The 20,510-nt window shown below is 39.5% G+C and overlaps 2 protein-coding genes across 3 annotated transcripts; one reads left to right on the top strand and one right to left on the bottom strand.

Moving 5' to 3' along the window:
* The first annotated feature begins 779 nt into the window (after positions 1-779).
* rnf181 (ring finger protein 181) lies at positions 780-6,818 on the top strand. 2 transcript variants are annotated; one of them, XM_056287159.1, is made up of 6 exons: positions 780-825; positions 1,490-1,617; positions 1,716-1,849; positions 2,704-2,819; positions 3,275-3,349; positions 3,463-6,818. In XM_056287159.1, exons 2-6 carry the CDS (start codon positions 1,532-1,534, stop codon positions 3,520-3,522), a joined length of 471 nt encoding a protein of 156 aa, XP_056143134.1. In that variant the 5' UTR covers positions 780-825; positions 1,490-1,531; the 3' UTR covers positions 3,523-6,818. The 2 variants fall into 2 exon arrangements, with proteins under 2 accessions (XP_056143134.1, XP_056143142.1); XM_056287167.1 differs by having other exon boundaries at positions 785-825; positions 1,478-1,617.
* A 2,148-nt stretch (positions 6,819-8,966) lies between these two features.
* tmem150aa (transmembrane protein 150Aa) lies at positions 8,967-20,282 on the bottom strand. The gene is made up of 9 exons (XM_056292807.1): positions 20,209-20,282; positions 18,502-18,754; positions 18,230-18,277; positions 17,906-17,992; positions 15,787-15,854; positions 13,214-13,341; positions 10,157-10,334; positions 9,209-9,376; positions 8,967-9,148 (listed from the first exon to the last, which is right to left on the bottom strand). Exons 2-9 carry the CDS (start codon positions 18,564-18,566, stop codon positions 9,075-9,077), a joined length of 816 nt encoding a protein of 271 aa, XP_056148782.1. The 5' UTR covers positions 18,567-18,754; positions 20,209-20,282; the 3' UTR covers positions 8,967-9,074.
* Between the last annotated feature and the right edge of the window lie 228 nt (positions 20,283-20,510).

Below are 20,510 nucleotides of genomic sequence, written 5' to 3'. Positions count from 1 at the left end.
AAACTGTTGGCATGAAATGGTTCCTTACAATAAACCCCTCTGGAGTTTTAGCTGTGACCCACTTCCCTCTACAAGACTGGTGTAATGTTTCATATATTTTTAGTTCAATGATTAGGACTGAAAAAGTTAACGCCTCTAACTTAAGATAACTTAAAACTTTGTTATTTTATCACTTATTTCTTCTTCCTTGTCCAACCTTATTTTCCTTCAGCAACTATTTTTCCTCATTAAGTAAATAAGATAAGTCGGTTACCACTGGTAGTTGTGGACGTCATAGAAACAGGATTATATTACATACTTCCGTTTTGAAAAGACCACAAACGGGGGGGGGGGGTGACTTCAAAGAATTTATTTATTGTAAATACCATTGTCACCCAATGGCCACATGATTTGAAGTCAACTGAAACAACTTGGGGCACCCCTGTAAATTCCAACAGAAAATTTTGTAATAATTTACAATCAGGCGGATCCAACGCTTTCGGGGAAGAAACGTTTAGTTTTTGCTGTTAATTGGGTTCTCTCCGTTGCTGTTGGAGGTTTTTTTTGTTTTATACATCTATCTTCCATTTTCCTCAAGGCTTATGAAGGACTGGTGACTTTCCAATAGCAAATAAAAGCTTCAATTTCAAATTCTTGATCAAATGATTCAACCTTTGTTTAATTTCAAAGTTGACCTTTTCAAAGCCGAGTGTTCGATATCGATTCAGTGTGTCCGTAACGCTCGTTCACTGATTCTAAGTTATGATTGGACAAATTTCTCACGTGGTACGTTGTCGTCACACCCGGAAAAATGACAGACGCAAGTTGTAACTGCTAACAGTTTTGGTGAGTCTACTTTTCTTTTTTAGTATTGTTAAATAGCAAACAACGAGTGTGCTAGCCTTAGGAAAACACGTTGTTTATCAGCGGTTCTTGAAGTTTTTGTTTTTTTTAAAGCCTAACGTCTGGCTTTACTCTTGTGGGTTAGCCGGAGCCAGCATGTTAGCTTAGCTTTTTAGCCATAGCATCTTTTCTCGATTTGTAAAGCGCTACCCTGTTTGTCACTTGGTTAAGTGGTTTACTAAAGTAAACCATTTGGGCTTATGATGTGTGAAATACTATATATTATATTAACATTCGTCTCATTCTCTTTAATTATTCTCTTGTCTTCACCCTGTTTTGAGGTTTCATTTTTAACTTATTTTACTTGTCTGGTTTTTTATCTTTCACACACACAAACAGCAATTTTAATGTATGAAATGTACTATGCAAATAAAATGTGATTGACTGATATGACACTGTATTGAACAATCACAAATTGACCCCAGTGTTACAAATAAATTATGTAGCCTAAAATTATATAGCCTAGTTGTGCTTGGTCATTCAAATTACTTATTAAAGGTGCCATATCCATGATTGTGACATTATCATAACTAAGTGGTAGTTAGTTTGATTTAAAAAAAATCAGCTTGTGACGTTTATTTACTAATATATTTAGTTTTCCTGCCAGGTATCTGTATGTGACAAGAACAAAAATATTTAGCACAACATAATGGCATCCTACTTTGATGAACATGACTGTGAACCCACCAACCCTGAGGAACAGTATCGCCAGAATGCTCTTCTAGAATTAGCAAGGTGAGGGGAAACTCAGTTTAGACAAACTGATATCCTGCTTTCTTGTCTTGATTTGATTCATGAAGAGGCAGGCTGTGACTCTTGGTCTTTGCGTGTAGGTCTTTAATGCAGGGTTTGGACATTGACTCAGGGGCATTCGACCTATCGGACTGGGACCAGCGTCTTCCTCCTCCAGCTGCTAAAACCGCAGTTCAAACCCTTTCTGTGGTCATTATTTCACCGGAGCAAGCAGGTGACTGCTGCACAGAAATTCACTCCAGTCTCACAGTGTTCCTAATTACACAGACATTTTTATATTCAGTTAGTGACAATTGCAGCTTTACAGGTTAGAGAAGAGGCTTGTACATTTAAGTTTGCTGGTTTAAATCCCCAGACCATGTGTGAAAGTTATAGTGGCCCGTGTGCTCTTGCGTAAGGCTGGGCAACAATTGAGTATTATTGTTTGTCTTTCAATGGTATTTTATCAGGATGAAATCTGGATATTGTCATATTGTGATACACAATATTTGCTAAAATTTCTCACAAAGTGACATCTGCAATATTTGTAGGTATATTTTTGAAAATCTTTGATTTAGAAGTACTTTATTGATCCCCATGGGGAAATTGATCATCTGCATTTGACCCATCCTTTACACATGCACGCATACACACTAGGAGCAGTGGGCAGCTGCAGTGCACCATGCGGAGACCCACTCCAGTTCTTTTGCCATTGCCCTTGGTCAGGAGCAGTGACAGGAATATTAACCCTTACATACATGTCTTTAATTTGATATATTACTTCACATTACCAGACAGTTCACTGTCATGAACCTCAGTTGGATTCTTCAACATACTATTTTTGCATTTGTAAGCAGATTATATTTGTAAAATTCCCTACGACTGTTGTGATAATATTTTTCATATCGCCCAGCACTACACTTGAACAATGGCCTCCCTGGGTTGTTGTAACACTGGGCAGCTCCTAGGTAATAATGTTAGTAGCTGTATGAATGTGCAGCAGTTCTAAAAAAAACGAATACCAAGCAAAGCTTCCTTTTTTTGCTGGGGCTTTGAGACATTTCAACCTGGCTGTCTTTTCTCTTACAGACAAAGGTCTCAAATGTCCAGTTTGTCTGCTGGAATTTGAGGAACAAGAGACAGTACGAGAGATGCCTTGCAAACACCTCTTTCACTCAGGCTGTATACTACCTTGGCTGAAGAAGGTAAAGCACACAAGTGTGTCGTTCAAATTCTGCACTGGGCGGCGGTATCTCAGGAGGTAGAGCTGGCTGTCTGGTAACCTAAGGGTTGCCGGTTCGATCCTTGGTTCCTCCTGGCAAAAATGTTGGTGTCCCTGAGCAAGACACCTAACCCCTATCTGCTCCTGATGAGCTGTTTGTTACCATGCATGGTTGGTACTGCCATTGGTTTATGAGAGTGTGTGTGTGTGTGTGTGTGTGTGTGTGTGTGTGTGTGTGTGTGTGTGTGTGTGTGTTTGTGTATGGTGGGGGTGTGTGTGAATGTGAGGCATTAATTGTATAGTACTTTGAGTGGCTTTTGCAGCTAGAAAAGATATAAGATATAAGATGCAGTCCATTTACCACAGCACTACATTGAGCACAGTATGGCAATGTTAGTATGACTTAAAATTCCTCTGACCTTATATTATCATTCACAGACCAACTCCTGTCCGCTATGTCGCCTTGAATTACCAACTGACAATCCAGAGTATGAGGAGTTTAAAAAAGACAAGGTAAGTCTTTAAATACTTACAACTGTGGCACAATTGGTTTTCTCACTTTAAGTGGGGGTTTTTTTCAGGATAATATCGCTCCCTTGAAAGGATTTATTTTTTATGTCTTCCAGGAGAGACGAAAACAGAGGGAACACAGGCTGGAAGACCTACATGGAGCCATGTACACATGACACCTGGGACAACAGACTGACACGAGACTGACTTTTTGTTTTGACCATTGTAAGACTGCCTTGGAGAAGTTGGGAACACCACTTCAAATCTCAAATTTGATGTGTGCTTTTTGTCATTTATTTGGTAGCAGTAATTTATTTTTGTGTATATGCAACTGAAACAATATATCATTTTGTTGATAATATAAACAAAGATATAAATTTGTATAGCACTTTTAAAAAAAAAATCCACCTTCTGAATAAGGAAACACAACTGACATTTCCCAATTGCAGTTAAAGGAGAAAAAAACAAGGAAAAAAAAACCCTTTTTGAGCTTTAACACATGCAAAGACATCCAGCGATAATACAAAACCTACATGTGTCTGGAAGTTACTTTTAAATCTTTTTTCCCCCTCTATTCTACAATAGATAACTGTTTTCCATAATGCAGTTTATCAATCAAATATGAAATACTTTTGTATTAGGGTTTTAATGTATCCCATAAGGCTGATGAGACGTACCTTGTCGGAAGTGTTTTTGTTGACGGATCATAACTACATATAGAGAGTGAAAACAATTTACTTCCACACGTTTATATTTGAAAACTAGAAATTTAGTTAACAAACAAGTCTGGCTACATCCCTCTGCCCAAAGAAGAAATAAAATTATGCAGAGACCATATTAAAAGAGCACATAAGGTTTAAAAAGATTATGCTAAATTTGCAGGAAATGCATGCTCAAATCACAAAACATGCACTTGATTTGGAGGCAGGACGTGGACATGAAGTTAACTTTAAAAAATGGTGGTGAAAGCGTGGCAACCCCTTCTCTCTGGTGACGAATGGGATCTACCACACATCTGCTCAGTACAGGTCAGATGGAGGTTTAGTTGATTTGGTCTACTGTTTTTTCTAGTGGGGTTCACTCATTAAGGCTAGACTCATCAGTAGATTCTTCATTGTTTTAGGTTTGAATGACAAAATTTAAATTCTAAGTTATTTTCAACAGAGGAAATCAGAGGATATCAGAAGCTGATGGGCCATACCATTAATGTTGGGGGGGTGTTATGGTTCATTTGCACCGAGATAGAGCACACATTTTATATCTTGTACACACACATAATCCAGGCTGAGTGCACGTTCAGCATTTCATGCCGTTTTTACCTCTGTACAAGACACACAGACTTGGGCTCTGCTTGGCACCTTAGAACACGTGAGCAGGTTGAGGTTCAGGGTCTTGACAGGAAAGATGGCTTTAAATAAACACTGTCACAGGCGTGAAATCTGTTCCATCCGCTGGTTTCTCAAACCATGAGGTATTTCTACTGGCCCAGACGTTTAGAAGAAGGAGTACAAGCTATGCGAGTGACATGACTTGAATGGGGTGGGTTAGCCCGAGACTTGTACATCAAGCAGAAAACCCCGATAAGATCATCGTTCTCTCATTTCCCTTTCAGACTAAAATCAAAGTAGGGTGTGATTTTATATTTTGCGCTTATTAATCATTTCCTTCATTGCGTCAAGGTTGCAGCCGGCCTTCCTTGTTGACATATGCAACAGACTAAACTTTTCCAGGGGAAACTTCACAGGGGAAATTCCATCGGTGTTTGTGACCTTGCTTTTGTAAGCGTACGTTAGACGTGGAGGAAATAACGTCTTGACACAAATCACATACTACCCAAATCCAAAGAATTTAAATGGCACTTGTATCATTTAGTGGATTTTATTTTAAACATACTTGAAAATAGAGCTAAACCAGCTCTGAATGAGCTCCTGTGTCTTGAGGTTGTTGTCAAAGTTTGGGATATTTAGTTTAACTGACCAGTTTTTTGTTTTTTAAAGTTAGGATGTTTTTAAATTGATGAGTTATACGTTTAAGCTCATTCCTTTAAATGTGTTTTGAGTTTTTGAGAGCTGTTTTGGATGTTAAGTGATTGTAAACCAGTAATGTGTATTAACACATTACATAACTTACTCCATACTGTTTTATTCTTACCTCATCTGGTCTGGAAAAGTGGTTTTTGATTTTTTTTTTTTTTAGTTCAGCAACAGACCATGGTTATTACTACAATCACATTTGACCCAAACAATGACTATCCCATAGCAATGAAATGCAACATTATATTTACTGTATGAACTCTTCTTTGAATATTATCAAGCAATACCATATTGATAATTGCTCAATATATGTACACAGCAGCCATTTGTGTTCAAAGACCAACCATGCAAAGCACTTCCTAATAATTCATTTATTTTGTATTTTAATATAAATCTGACAAAAGAAAATACCTAAATGATAGACAAATCATACATATTTACAGAATCTATAAAAGGAAAAATATTCTCTGCTTTGCCTTTTTTGGGATTTCAGTGACTCCATTACCATCAAACTGAGTACAATACAAGTTTTAAGCAGTTTCTAAAAGACTTTTTTTTTTAAAGACATCTGTTTCTGCTTTGCTGTTTTCTGGTATTCAAGACATTTTCAGGCCTTTCGTAACCAAAAAAAAAAAAAAGAAAGGCTGAAGCTATTTAACTTATTGCAGATGTTGACAAATAATGATTTAAAAAAAAAACAGGTTGTAAAGCCACTTTTATATTTTGGCATGTCCAGTGGAAGATAGACGCTGTCACAAAATAATTCACACCCTCGTGTAAGGGTTTGTACAAACTGCCAAGTCTAACCATGTGATCCATTAGTAGTATGGTAAAACAGGCTACAAAATCAATATTTGAACACAGTCGTCTGGCACAGAATAAGGGGATAAGGCTAAAAGAAAAACAGCACACACATACACACACTGGAGTTAGACTTTGCATCACAGAGTAGGTGACCATCCAAATTCCCATTCATCTACGTCAGTCGACTTCCAACCATGTTCCATCCAGAGCTGAATGTAAGATGGGCTCTCTTTCCAACCAAAATCCTCCCAACTAGCTAATTTCACCAAGTAGTTCTCTCCTCTTTGGTTGCGGGTGTGCTAATCGGTGAGATCGGCTGCTGTGGTTTTGGTTGGTTGGAGTTACATCCCTGATAAGCATGGCCCTTGGATGTCACATGCTGGGAGAGACTGCTGACCTACAGCTAGTCCGTACCGCCAACTCAGAGACAATCAGTCCAAATTCCAAACAAAGATTCCACTCTCTTTTGGCAAGGAGGAGTTAGAAACCCCATTTTTATGAAACAGCTGCTCAGCGTGTCAGGCTTCCTTTTCTGAGAAAGAAGTCTGAGAAAGAGAGGAATGTACGGAATAGTATTTGGAATAATGTCCACCTCTTGAAACAAAGTCTATCCACAAGGTCTTGAGAAGTACGGGGGTGGGGGGGGGGGGGAAACAAAACCCCTCATTCCCACAAGACCACATTTTATATGAAGCTTTAGACCCACTGTCACTTAACATACTTTGATATTTGTTGTCAAAAGCGTTCAATTTGTTATAAAGTCACGGTGGCGGGTATGCAGCTTGATATGGTCTATAAGACTGGCATACGTCATCTTCAAATCTAGTAATAGTATTTAGTCTAGGGGGAAAATATGGACTTAAGAGATGGAAAAAAAAAATCTATAAACCCTGCGATGAAACAACATCAAGTTCACAGATATCACAGAGGTAGGTGTCGCAAAAAACTTTGTATTGCTGGCATCCAGTGTTCAGACAAAGTCTAAAATATTAAAAATACTAACAATGGGTAAAATACTGTGTTAGCGGTTATAAGATGGACCCCTGAAACTGATTACAGATGAGAAGATATGCCCTACTAAGAAAGGAGCCAGACACATCCTGTCTATGGACTTCGATCCAAGTGTGTGATCCGTGTTAGGATCAACATTTACCTCAAGGTGGCGCTAGTCTGCTGCAGTGTGAGCATTCACCTGGCCAGGGCATGTCTGCCACTAAGCTGGTTCTCAAATATGAGAAATCACTTCACCGTTTACGAAAGGTTGGCAACAGGAACCACCTACCTAACACTTTTATCGAGCACCAATAATGATCATTATTTGAACCATGACATGGCTCACCTTACAAAGACCAAAATGGCTTGTATAGGACTTTAATATTGCCTGATTTTACACCGTATTCAGACCGTTATGACAAATTGTGACACCCAAAATTTCAATGGCACAATGCCTAAAGACATATAAAAAAAAGCAACTTATCTGCTGTGTTCAAATAAGGCTTCCAAGGGTCCAGCCTGGAATCAAAGTATCCCCCATAACATGAGAGTATAGACAAAAGCTATTCTTCTGTTAGTAACTAGGTTTAATGTATTATACCTTTATGTAACTATTTCACTACAAGAACTAGGTTCAAGTGTCCTCACTCCTGTTCAAGTGTCCTCACTCCAAACATTAGAAAGAGCCCTATAATCAACTTCTTTAGGGCAAAACCCCACTTTCCTTCTATGAAAAAGGCATCACTCACTCCAAAGGAGTGATCAGATGAAATAGCTGGAACAAAACCACTGAAAATAAAATAAAATGGTATGAAATGTGAGCTGCGGAGAACTACAAAAAGAAATCCAAGGACAGCAGTCATGAGTGATTGTGATGCAGATTGCCCAAGTTAAAAACAAAGGCAGAATAAACCAGCGATCATGCAACCATTCCACACTTCATGTCGACTAAACCGATTATGTCCTGCAGAGGACGAGAAATGTAGTGGCCCAAAATACAGATATATTTATAAATACGCTTTGAAACATTTAGAGGAAACTATCAAAATGATCATTCAAACCATCTATGTGGGGTTTCAAACAGCAGACAGATATTGTGCACACATGTAAATTTCTCAAGTCAAATTATGTTAATGATTTTGACAGATAATTTATACTTGATAAATAAAAAGGCCATGTGCATATAGTCTGTCAACCTGTTACATTACCATTGACTACCTAAAGTATTTACTTCTCAAACATTCAATATTTTACTACTTGAGAGACTTTAGAGTACATACCCTATACTCAAACATACTCTAATATTATTCTCTCATTCAAAGTGTGGCGTGCAAAGATAAGGGGGGAGGGGTCAAAACAGCAAGAGGGTGGGCCACACTAAATGCTGGATAGAGGAAGTCTGGGGGGGGGGTAGCATTTTGTGGTTCCAAAAAAACAAAAAAAAAAAAACAAAAAAAAAAACAAAAACCCTTCTCATGCCATACCACAATGTACACTGGCAAAATCCACATTGGCCAAACAAAATGTTAAGAAATATCTACCTATAAAAGATTTGCAGGTCTGTTTTTCCAAGTCAAAAGCCATCTTGAGGACATTGGTAGAACAAATAAATCCCCTGAATCGGCACATTGAGCCATCTTTCAAGTGTCACTAAAGCAAACGCAGTACCCAGTTTGACTGCAGCCGCTAACCCAATGGCCTCTGACAGCACTAGAAAACAATGAAACAGTACAGACATAATAACCCGCTGCCAGTTAAATTCAATCCAATCATAAACAAAAAAAACCTCTCCTCCTTCCCATGTGCCTCTGTAAACTCCCTTGCCCTGTGTTGTTGGACAAGCACCCCTGCAGCACTTTGGCGATGACTTATCTGACCTTTTCAGGTGTGCGACAGAGCTACAACATGGCTATGCTCTCCGGGGTGCAGTTGAGATGGGTAGATGTGCTGCTTCCCCCAGGAGACTTAAGGCCTTTCGTCCCACCACCCAGTGCTGTGGACCGGGCCCCAGAGCCCATGATAACCCCAGAGCTGTGGTGGAGAGTCTGTTGCAAGCCAGCCATCATGGTCTCGTTGGTGACAGTGCCAAACTCATATGTGAAGGTGCCATAGAAGACCAAGATGTCAACAGTGAAGACCCACTCACAAATGGCAGCTGCATGCTGCAGGACAAAGCTCTCATGGATGAAGAAGATGCCACCTAAGGGTGGAGTGAGTTAAGGAGCAGGGACATCTCTAAGTCTAATTTATTTGAGAGACAGCAGTGGGAAGAAACAGCAAAGATGTAAGAAAGCGGGTGACAAATGAACAACATGGTCCAATGTGAGCATATGTTAAAGTAGTATGGCTGGATATCCAGTTTTGAAGCTAAAACAAACAGGCAAGAACATGTGCTCCCTAGTACGCTAAAGCTTAAAAGGCCAGGCAGAAGGTAGAATATCTGTTTACATCTCAAAACAGAACCGTAGGATGAGGGCAATAAGAGGAGTTGGATCAGCCTCGGAGCACCATGCTCCAATGTGAAAGGACCTCATTATTCACAGTCCTGCAACAGTTATCCTGTCAGCTAGAAGGTCAATATTACATCAAACCCCCTGCAGAACCTGAAGAGAATCTGCAACAGATAACTCGTATGTGAACTCAATTTGAAATCGAGTCCCATCAGCTATGAACTACAGGGTCCTACTAGTGGATAACTGACTTCACACTAAACAAACATCACTTGATTTAATTCGATATTATCACCACTTACTAATGACTACAGAGATTTACAAAAAGAAATTGCTTAGATCCACAGTATCTACATTTAAGAAACACATTAAGATTAACAATTGCTATTTCAGAGTCTGTAGAGCCAAGTTTTCATAATTTCAGCGTTCCCTTTCGTCTTTTTAGTAACTTTAAAGTGTAAAGGGATATTTGTCCTCTGCCTCCCCCATCTTCCTCCTCTTGCACTTTCCCAGGCAGACTGAAAGGATACTGAGGACGAGAGAGACCATGGCTCCTGCTGCCAGCGCCACACGAAAGTGCGCCATCCAGTAGTCGAGCGCCGTCATGGCCACCCGGTAGGTGAGCACACACTGCAGGCACACAAAGAGCAGCCCTGCTGGGAACGCCACACCGGCACCCACATAGTGTAGAGACTTGGCATGGTCTACCTACCGGGAGACATATGTACAGAGGGAATTCAGATGGTAAATTAGATTATTTCATTGATTTGTGGGTACATGATACTGTCATATCACCTGGAAACCATGCAGGGAATGTTCATATTTTTCTTCACAAGCTTTTTATTTAGTTCTGAACAAATCGGTTGTCCTGGGCATCCAGACAACCAATTTTTTTTTAATCCTGCATAGATTATAAGATCTCAGATACTACCACAAGGACAGATGTCAAAAGGTAACTTATGGAAATGGCTTCAACCAGTAGCTCATCATCTTGGAGTAAGTTCTGACTGGATTTAAAGTGGCAATCTCGAAGATTCCCACTGTCAGCTAGATTACCATCTTTTGCTAGCTGACCATCTTTGATGCTTCTTTCTGGTTAGTCCTGGTGGGCCAACCACTGCTGACTGAAATAAAACGGATCAGTTCCTATCATGGTTGATATGCGCAACTTGAAGTTTTTTTCACGGAAAGTATCATACCAACACCATTTTTCAAAATACAAATGCTTTCATGAATTAAGAGTGAGCTGAATCATTATTGTTTTACCATAGTTGGTGATATAGTAACCAAATGGACATTCATTTTTTTTAAAAAGTTTGAGATCATCACTTTAAAGATGTGGTCTTTTACATAGGATGGCTTCAGAAAAACAAGGAACACTGGTATATGGTGAGGTAACATGTAGAACAGGCAAAAGTATAGCTTGTTATCTTAGGGTCAGGTCAAATGGTCTTGTATTTGGACAAGTGTTTTTATTAAGAATCCCACTGTACTGAATACAAGTTGAAGGTAAATGTGCTAGACTGAGTGCTGTTGTGTATGCACTGCTAATCTCACAAGGCCAGAGAGAAAGAAACTCACAGCACAGATCCCTAGCTTTTGCTGTTACTCTGGTATTACTTCTCTCTATGACTGCACTTATAATAAAGTTGGGTGATCAGAAAAAGGACCACTCAACAAGTTTGCGCACGTTTCAAGGTCACTGTGAGAACAGCACAACTCACTAGGATATAAACCACCACTCTCAAAATCTTGCTTCCAGATAGCTACATTACTACATTAGCAGCCTTAGTCACTATAGTTTGTAATATGCAATGGCTTGCATGCAAATTTTAAGTGGGAAAAAAAAACCTCATTCAGTCCTGACGGACCACAATATCTTAACCATTAGTAAGAAAGGAAAAACTAAAGGTACTGGATAATGAATCAAAATGGTAGTACAGAACTGGACAGAAGTCATCACTGGCAGAGCTCTATACTGTCACTGTCAATGAGCAAAAACCTAAAGAAAAGGTGGAAGGAACCTGGTTAAGAAACTGAAGCACTCCGATCACAAAGTAATAGATTCTTACATTAAGAGCATGCAATAAGTGTTAGTGAATAGGTAATAAGGTCCTTATGAGCTCCTTATAAAATGCTTAACATTGTGTTAATAGGAATATTAGGTAATAAGGACCTTTTAAGTCATAACTTCTGCATTTTGTGGACTATCAAAATTATTTTAATAACTTTTAATCATGAAGGCTCTTAGATGCGACACGCAGTTTTATACAGATTGGATGTACTTTTTCCACTCGTCTTAGGTTAAGTTTTGCATATTTTGCAAGCGCCACCTAGTGGCCGAAAATAATGTTAATAAGCATTTTACAAGTACTTATATGGACCTTAAAACCTATTAACTAACACTTATCACAAGCACTTAATGAGAAGTGTTACCTAATAAAATACCCATCCCTTAGAATTTTGAGTTGCGATGTGCTCCTTTAGCGAACATATTTTGTTAGAGATTACTGCTGCTGTGGAAAATCTCTCTCTGAATGTTGAAGATTTCCAATTAGGAACCATGCATATTTGAAACAGGTATACAGGTAGACAGCATAATGCAATGTACACCCATAGATTTTAACTGTGGTAGGAGAGGTATGGAAAATCCACAGCAGTACATTTTCACTATACCCTTTCTAACAATAATACACTGCTCACCACTACCATAAACAACAATGTATTTACAATGAATCCAGAGTTAACCATTTTATTACTGGCCAGACTTTTTTAGCATTTGGAAAACTATCTTTAGCAAAAATGTTATATTTGAGTACTAACTACAAAAAATAACAACACCAGTAGCTCACCTGATCAGCAGTTAATCTACCTCTGCAGGGCGCTCCTAAACATGGAAATCCCTAGTTTGATAAACCCAAGTGTCATTCATTTTTCCAAACCCAGTAGAGACCAAGCGGCAACGACCATGCCTGATTTTGGATGCCAGTGCAGAGGTGCTTCAATATGCAGTGCTTCTAATGGCCGCAAGACACTGATTACAAAAACCCTCCGGATACATGCAAGTCAAGAGATCCCTGAATTATATCCAGAAATACAAAGTCAAATTTTTTTCCAAAAGAAGTTTGTATCTTAATAGCCAATTTTACTTCTTCTAATTTGTGTTTTGGTGGGGGTTTTTTGTTGAAAATGATCACTCCTTTAAGAGAATATAAAGTCTTAAAGATCAGTGTGATTGGGGACGTGGTTGTCTCGATTGACAGGCTCTCTCCAAAGTGATTGACAGGTTGGTTATGTGTATGAAGCAGAGTCCATCTCAGCTTTATCTCATTGCCCAAATTAAGATGTACCAGCTCCAAAATCTAACAAGATAACATGAGCGTAAACACCAAGCCATAACTTCAAAAAATGGCTCTTCAGAAACCTATGGATGGCATCACAGATGCTTTGACCATGTTTTTATACAATCTATGGCAGAGACCCAGTAATCCTTTAAGTAGAGTTAGCCAGAAACAGAAAATGTTTTACATGTATGTGATCTGTTGCAAAAAAAGAATGAATAAAATATAACAATGGGGAAAGCTCACCTGGAAGTTGCCCACCATGACCAGGCCTACAGCATTGGTGCAACCAGACACCAGGGCACCAGTGTTGATCCAGCACCGGTGGCTGTGCTCTATCACTTGGGCGTAGCGCAGGAGGCACACCATGACCACTTGAGAGAGCAGGAAACAAGTGCATTTACAATTAAGGTAGTCTACACTTAAATACAGAGCAATTTAATTAATACAACAGGAAAACAGTAAAATACATTTAAATTCCTATATTGCAGATTTCAAAAGCAACCAACAGTGAGGAGCACAGGGGTGGACACCCAACCACTTGGATAGTAGCTGGTAAAAGGGAAGGGGATGAGAGTGGATAGAGGAAAGAAGAAATGTGAAAGGGGTTTATGAGGGGATGGAAAAAGAGGGAGGCCATCGACACCAAGGAGAGAAAATGGATAGAGTGAGTTGTAATTAAGAGCAGAGGGACAAAACAGGGACAGTGAAAGGGGGTGAAAAACAAGACAGGAGGCAGAGTAATGGAAGAAGGTCACATAGAGGATGTGGGAGGGGGTATGAGAGGGAGGGGGAAATGGAAGAAAGACCACATCCATTATTGATTAGAGTGCAGAGGCTATTTAAAACCTCTGTGCATCTCCTGAAGGCTAGTGGCCGACACATGCAGCCACCATGCAGCATTATGGCAACTTAGAAAATAGCTTGATTATCATTTACGACACTGTTTAACTAGTCCTAAAGAGAAGAAACCAATTACCACACATCATTATTCAAGAGAGGGATCTAACATACAGTATTTAACTGCTGAGAGTGAGGTACAATCTAGGTTTCATTTTATCATACATGGCTATGTAATTACAAATCCAAGTTTTTATAGCATGCTTCTTGTATTTTAGTCAATATCCAAGTGCAACTTATTCCAAATCATAAAACTGTTAAATCAAGTTCTCGGTCTGATTGGCTGAGTTGTTAAAAGATTGCTGTAAAATTCCTGATAAACACAACACCAAGGGTTAGGGAACAATCTAAATACTAATGCAACGACCAAAAATCACTGCTGAAATTCAAATCCTTGTCACTTAGAACGAGGACTTAGAAAAACGTTGCAAAATATTGCTGTTCCTCAACTGATTTAAACTGCGTTTTATCAGCATTGGTAAGGGTGTTGCACTGCCAGAGAAGACGTCATATAGCCAAAATAGCATTTTGTTGGCTGCTAACTGCCCATTCTGTTCCAAAGTTTTAATATAGCAAACTAGCAAATGAAGAAAAAATGGTGACCAACTGAAACTGCTGTCAAAGCAGGTCCTCAAGCTCTCATGAATACTGGTCACTAGGGGTGGGTGGGGAAAAAAAAGTCACGTGAGAATCGCGATTCTCATCTTCTACAATTCTGAATCAGTTCACAAATTCCAAAAATCGATTTTTAAAAACTTTTTTTTTTTCAGTCTTAAGCAGCCTCCTCGCTGCTGGCAATGTTGACTTGCCGCACATCTGTTCTGGCTTCCAGAAAACACGACAGTGGCTAGTCAGTCGCTGCTAATGTTAGCCTTTCTAAAAATGGAGCAGCAACAGATTAAGCCAGTCACATCATCATTGAAGGCAAGCGTTTGGGCGCATTTCGGATTTTACCATCTCCCGGGGAAGAAGGAGCTTGACATGACTCATTCAATATGCAAGATTTGCAAAACTAAAGTTAAGTATTTCAGGAACACTACTAAATGTTTGGGTGATGGCGTATGATGTGAGCCCTGAGTTGAAAGAATGAATGAATGCCTTTACTTGTCATTGCACAGCTGTACAAAGAAATTAAGTGCAACTCCCCAGTGGAACAATGACCTCCTGCAACATTAACAAACAACCAACGCACACTGCACCACTTTACCAAATTCCCAGCCAATTCTGAACGGGCAAAAAAAAAAAAAACTAGATCCATCGCCTGATTCAATTCAAAAGACCTGCACCCCTACAGTGTAGTCGACAATGAAGGTTTTAGATTTATGATCCAGACAATTTAGCCAAAGTACGAGATACCATTGCGTCATTTTTTTTTGTTTTTTACTGATAACGGTTAGGTTTGCCTTTGTGTGTTCACATTATTGCAATCAACTGATATATCTTTTTAGTCTGCTTTTCATGCCATAATTTGCCACACCGCCTTAGCGCACAGCAGACTGGAGTAGATCCTGAAATTAGCACCCCTATGTACCAAATCTAGAATCAATTTTGAATCGGGAATCCTTTTGAATTGAAAATTGAATCGAATCGTGGCCCCAAGAATCAAAATCAAATCAAATCATGAGATTCCAAAAGATTCCCACCCCTACTGGTCACCATGTTTCCATGACACTAACCTAACAAATATGTCTTGACTATAAAAGACTCAAAACAATGTTACTTGATAGCAGCTTACTTTCAAGATCTAAATCAGTTGACACGAAGGTCCTCCCACACACCTGCTTTCATTGCTGTGACTTGCTATATATAGCTCTGTGTGTATGTTTGTGTCATTCTATAAAATCAGACTAGAGCCCAGGTTCAGTACATCATGTATTGTTGTCATTAGGTGGGATGAGGAATTAGGGTAAAGGCCTTACCCATGAAAGCTCCAACATTGCCAATCAGGCTGAACAGGCAGCTCTCTGGAGGGTAGGAACCACACTTACTGTAGAACAGCACAAAACACACAGGGAAATACAGCACTTATAAGAAAATATTTAGAGTTTATTCACAATACAAAAACTTAACTGTGGACTGAGTGCTGGTGACTTTCATATGTGCTGTCTACTGTTTGGCATGTCTTGCACTAGCTCCTTGCATTCTTTGTGAGGCCCATTTGTTCTTGCACCATAAGTAGGGTTGGGTATTGAGAACCGGTTCCAAATTTCCAAGAGCCATTCAATCCTGAAATCATAATTTCATTCATGTTCAAATATGAACAGATGCATTGAGCATTAAAATAAGTCAACTAAGTCTATAAAAAGCTTTCGTCAGCCAAGAGCTGCTATCCTGACGTCTTCCGTCTCTTGTGTGTCAACAGAGCAGGTAGTGTTTTACAACACAGCTGACCAAAGCAAATGCTCAAATGTATCGCTAAGCTTCACTACAGAAAAAAAGCAATTCAGCAAATTGCAGTCAGACTTTTTTTCCTGCAAGAGAGGAAGCACCTCCAGTATGCCAAAGCATTTTCTGCAGCATGGTCTTGACCTGAAAGAATGTCTTGTTTTTGATGGCTCTATCAGTCCCACTCACCTTAATGCCCCGCACTCAATTAGCACTAGTATCGTTAGCACCTCCCATTAATGCACAAACAGCAGATATCCAAATTTTATATGGTATGATAGGGAATAATATCTCAATTCTATATTTCTCTTACTTACAAGTTTTCAGAGCAATATGACCCCTCTTCCAAGTTTAGCCCCAGAGAGCTGCTGATAGGTAAACTATTTATCATTGCATTAAATGGGAAATGACAGGGAATGAGTGTCACTGTACAGTGACAAGATTTGCCATGAAAGGTTTACATTTCTTTTGAACTGCTAGGTCTCCTTCATTTTGACAGTCAAGACACATGATCTATATCTTGCTATTTACAGTTTTATTTATAACCTATTCTTTGTCAAAATTCACTGTGTACACAGTTGTAAATTTTGTGACAGTAAAGTTAGAATAAGAATCCTACAAGAATGACAGCATATTGGTGTAGTAATTTGAGTTTTACACCGAAGGGCGGTGATCAGTATTCTAAACCCTAAATACTATAGAGGTATTTGCTTTTGAAATATGTTTTGTTTCTACTTCAAAATGTGTGCTAAAGAATCAGAATTCATGAAATTGATAAAATCCAAAATGTTGAATTTTTTTTGGTAAATTTCAAAACCAACATTTTGAAGTCCACACCCATTTTCCACAGCAATTAGCCAGGTGTGCTTAGGTATGAAAATGGGCATGGTTTCAAGTGATCTGCCAATTCTATCTCTTCATTCTTCACACAACTACTTGTCACTTTGTGACAAGTTGGCAAACTGTCTCAGATAGTTTGTGAGTGGTAACACTCACAAACTATCTGAGACGGTTTACCTTATTCCACATTTGTTTGACTCTACACGATTAAAAGGGCTACCTGGTTATAATCAAACCTCTCTCTATGACAAACAGCTTCTTGTCCAACCTTTGACTTGGAAAAAATGTATGAATGACTTTGCGGCCTGACCAACATGGTCAAACAATGAGTCACGCAAACTAGTTTGTTTGAAGCCTATAGAACGCTTCACTGTACAAGTTGTCTGTTCCTTCAACAAAGCCACCAAGACAAGCACCTTCCTTTACATTTGTTGCATTATATAAATTGATTCCGATAACAGACGTATGGAGCACCTTCTTTTTTTTTATGAATATCATCAACGAGAAGCCACCCTTCTTGAAGAATTTCTTCTAGGAGGCATCTGTGAACACAGGCCAATGTGTCTGTCTCACATCTTGTGACATTCATTTCCAAACAAAAGTGCTTCTTTATGTACTTGCCAGTGGTCAGACAGATTTGCAGATTGAGAAAGTGCAGTTTATGCCTGTGTGGGTTAATGACGGTCACAGCCCTGCCATACAACAAGGTGCTAATTCATGTCTTGGGGCCTTTGCTGACAAACAATTGGTTCCTGTGTTGCAGAAATAAAGAGAAAGAACAGTGCATAGAGCCTGTGGAGTATAATAGGAGACCTGATGAGGGGGATGTCCTGGATGGTGCAGCATGTCTTGGGAAAGCCTGGTCGGGGCAGTTCCTCTGTGCATGTTACGTTGTAGGACCTGCATAGATCAGGACACAATGACAAGTTCAGTTTAGTTTATCTATTTATAAGGGTCCCCATTTGATTCTACAGCAATAGGCTAGTCCTCCTGGAGCCCAACAAATGAGTTTACATAAACAAATGACAAAGTGGCTATAAAGGGAAGTAGTTAAGGAATAAACTGTGCCTAAATTTAAAAATCAAAACATCGAATTACATCTTTATGCCTGCTTCCTCATATCAAATAATGACTTACCAGTTCTCCACAGGACAAACATGGTGATTCATCACAGCCATGGCATAGCTGTGAAGAGAGTGCATAATTTTTCAGAATGAGGAATGTCAAATGTCACCACAACACGTAATGTGACCCAACCCATAATGTCATGGGTTGAACTATTAGCAACATAGGGGGTTCAATCAGGACAAAGCCAACTCCAAAAGCACAAGGTACCTCTTAGGAAATGGCTAATCAGCAAATAAAGGAGGTATTTCAATGCTACCATGTCTAGAAAATGTGTCACTCACACTATCCATATTCCTGTGATGGAGAAGGCAGAGAGGCTGACAGGCAGGACGATCCAGGCAGTCATTGGGCTGGCAGTGAGCTGGCTTTGTCCAAAGCATGGGGGAGACGGGAGCTTTGAGCCAAAGAAGTGAGACAAGTGGGGGCGGGTGGGGGTGCACTAATATACAGGGACACACATGGGGGGGACATGAAAGGAGGAGAGGGGAATAGCACGCCACTTCTGCTCCAGTGAGCCCTGCAATCAGCAGCACTCTGGAGGGGGAGAGAGACAGAAGTGTTTTTAAATAACATTCACCTTGAATATTAAAATATCCAGTGACATACCAATCACAAAAATATTAAGGGTAGTAAGTATGACCTGATGGATGTAAACTGTACACATGTGTGAATGATGATGCACCCAAGGTCAGTTCTTTAACAAAACACCATGGGCCACAACCAGCAGTATAATTTTGCACTGTCCTGTTACAAGCTTGGTGTCTGTTAAAAGGAATTCCTCTTTATAATCAACTTGAATCAAAGAAATCTGAAACAAAAGAAGCTGGGGGTTTTTTTCTCCTTTTTTCTCCAAGCAATATAACAATCAAGATTGTAACAACTGAAAGCAATTTAAAACCATAAAAAGTTACAAAAAGTTCAACAACTAAATCATATGACTGTTTCTTGGAATATTTTTTACATATGTTGTCAGGGTGCTGTGGCTTTGACCTCCTTGGTATAATGGTACATGTAATATTTCTACAAACCAACAATTTATGATTACACTTGTGTTAATGTGGCTAACTTCTTCAATGCAAATGTGAACATAACTAGACAACAATTCACACTGGCCTGCATCCCTTAAAATTATGAACTTGTTCCACAATGGAAAATGGGAGTGAAGAGCCAGAATCAGCTAGTTTGAGAAGACAATCCCCCCATAGTCAGTGGTTATAACCAATAATTTTGAAATTTGCATGTGGTGGATGAGTGATGAGGCTCCATCTGCTCCTGAATCGTCAAACATTTTTTAAGGTGTCAGGTGCTGCAATTCCACATCTACCAACACACTCATTATCTGATTTACTTATTATTTTATTGCTTTGCACTCATGTCTGAATTCCATGTTGTCAATAAACTGAAATGATAAAGAACTTGGCTCCCTTGCCATGCATAAGTTATGCATATATATGCATATGTTACATATACATATGTTAGTTTCAATTGCTGACGCTAGCCCCTCTCATGTGGATTTGAATGGTCACAATTTCATATGGCGCTAAAACCAGGCAAATGTTCGCTTGTATCGTCGATACAACCATCGCAGCATTTCTCCATCTAACCGAACCTTATTTAAAGCAAACACTTGGCCATTGGCATGCAACACTAACAAATACTGCAAACATACCGTCTGAGAAAGGTGATAATTTGTGCACCAATAGATTTGTTTAATATACGTTTAGAGTACACTCGTTTGCGTTAAGGTAGCAAAACCATATGCTACTGACTGTACCAAACAAAAGGGGGTTCATTAGCGAGTGCGCTAGCCAGCTGTCGTTAACCGGTAACGCCAACGTTAGCCAGTTAGCTTGCGGCTAACTACTTCTCTTAACTTGTCACTCCCAACATGAGGTAAAACAGGGTCGTGGTCAACTAGAGACATTGAGAGCACAAGAGCACCAGCGCCATTTAAGCATTCAATTACACGAAGCTCGCATGCCACCTACCCCAGTCCCGCTGCGTCCACCGCACACCTCGACAACCTTGATTTCCCTTTAAAATCTAACCTTTCTTATCAGGCCCCGGCGCGAGAGAATTTTCCCAACTGACTTCGGGAATGCCTGCCTCTGATTGGTTACAATTAAGGTTAGGGCGGGGTTAGGGTTAGGATTAGCCAATCAGGGTTTTATTACACGGACATTTGATCTAAAGTTGGTTGGAAAAAGCCTACACAGCCCCGGCCGCGCTTTCCACACTACGCATGCGCAACTTTTGTGTCGCTTTTGGTAAGGCTGGACGAACCTTTACA

The sequence above is a fragment of the Lampris incognitus genome, chromosome 1 (assembly GCF_029633865.1).
Source record: "Lampris incognitus isolate fLamInc1 chromosome 1, fLamInc1.hap2, whole genome shotgun sequence".
NCBI classification, from domain to species: Eukaryota; Metazoa; Chordata; class Actinopteri; order Lampriformes; family Lampridae; genus Lampris; species Lampris incognitus.
This window is presented reverse-complemented; position numbering and strand designations above follow the sequence as displayed.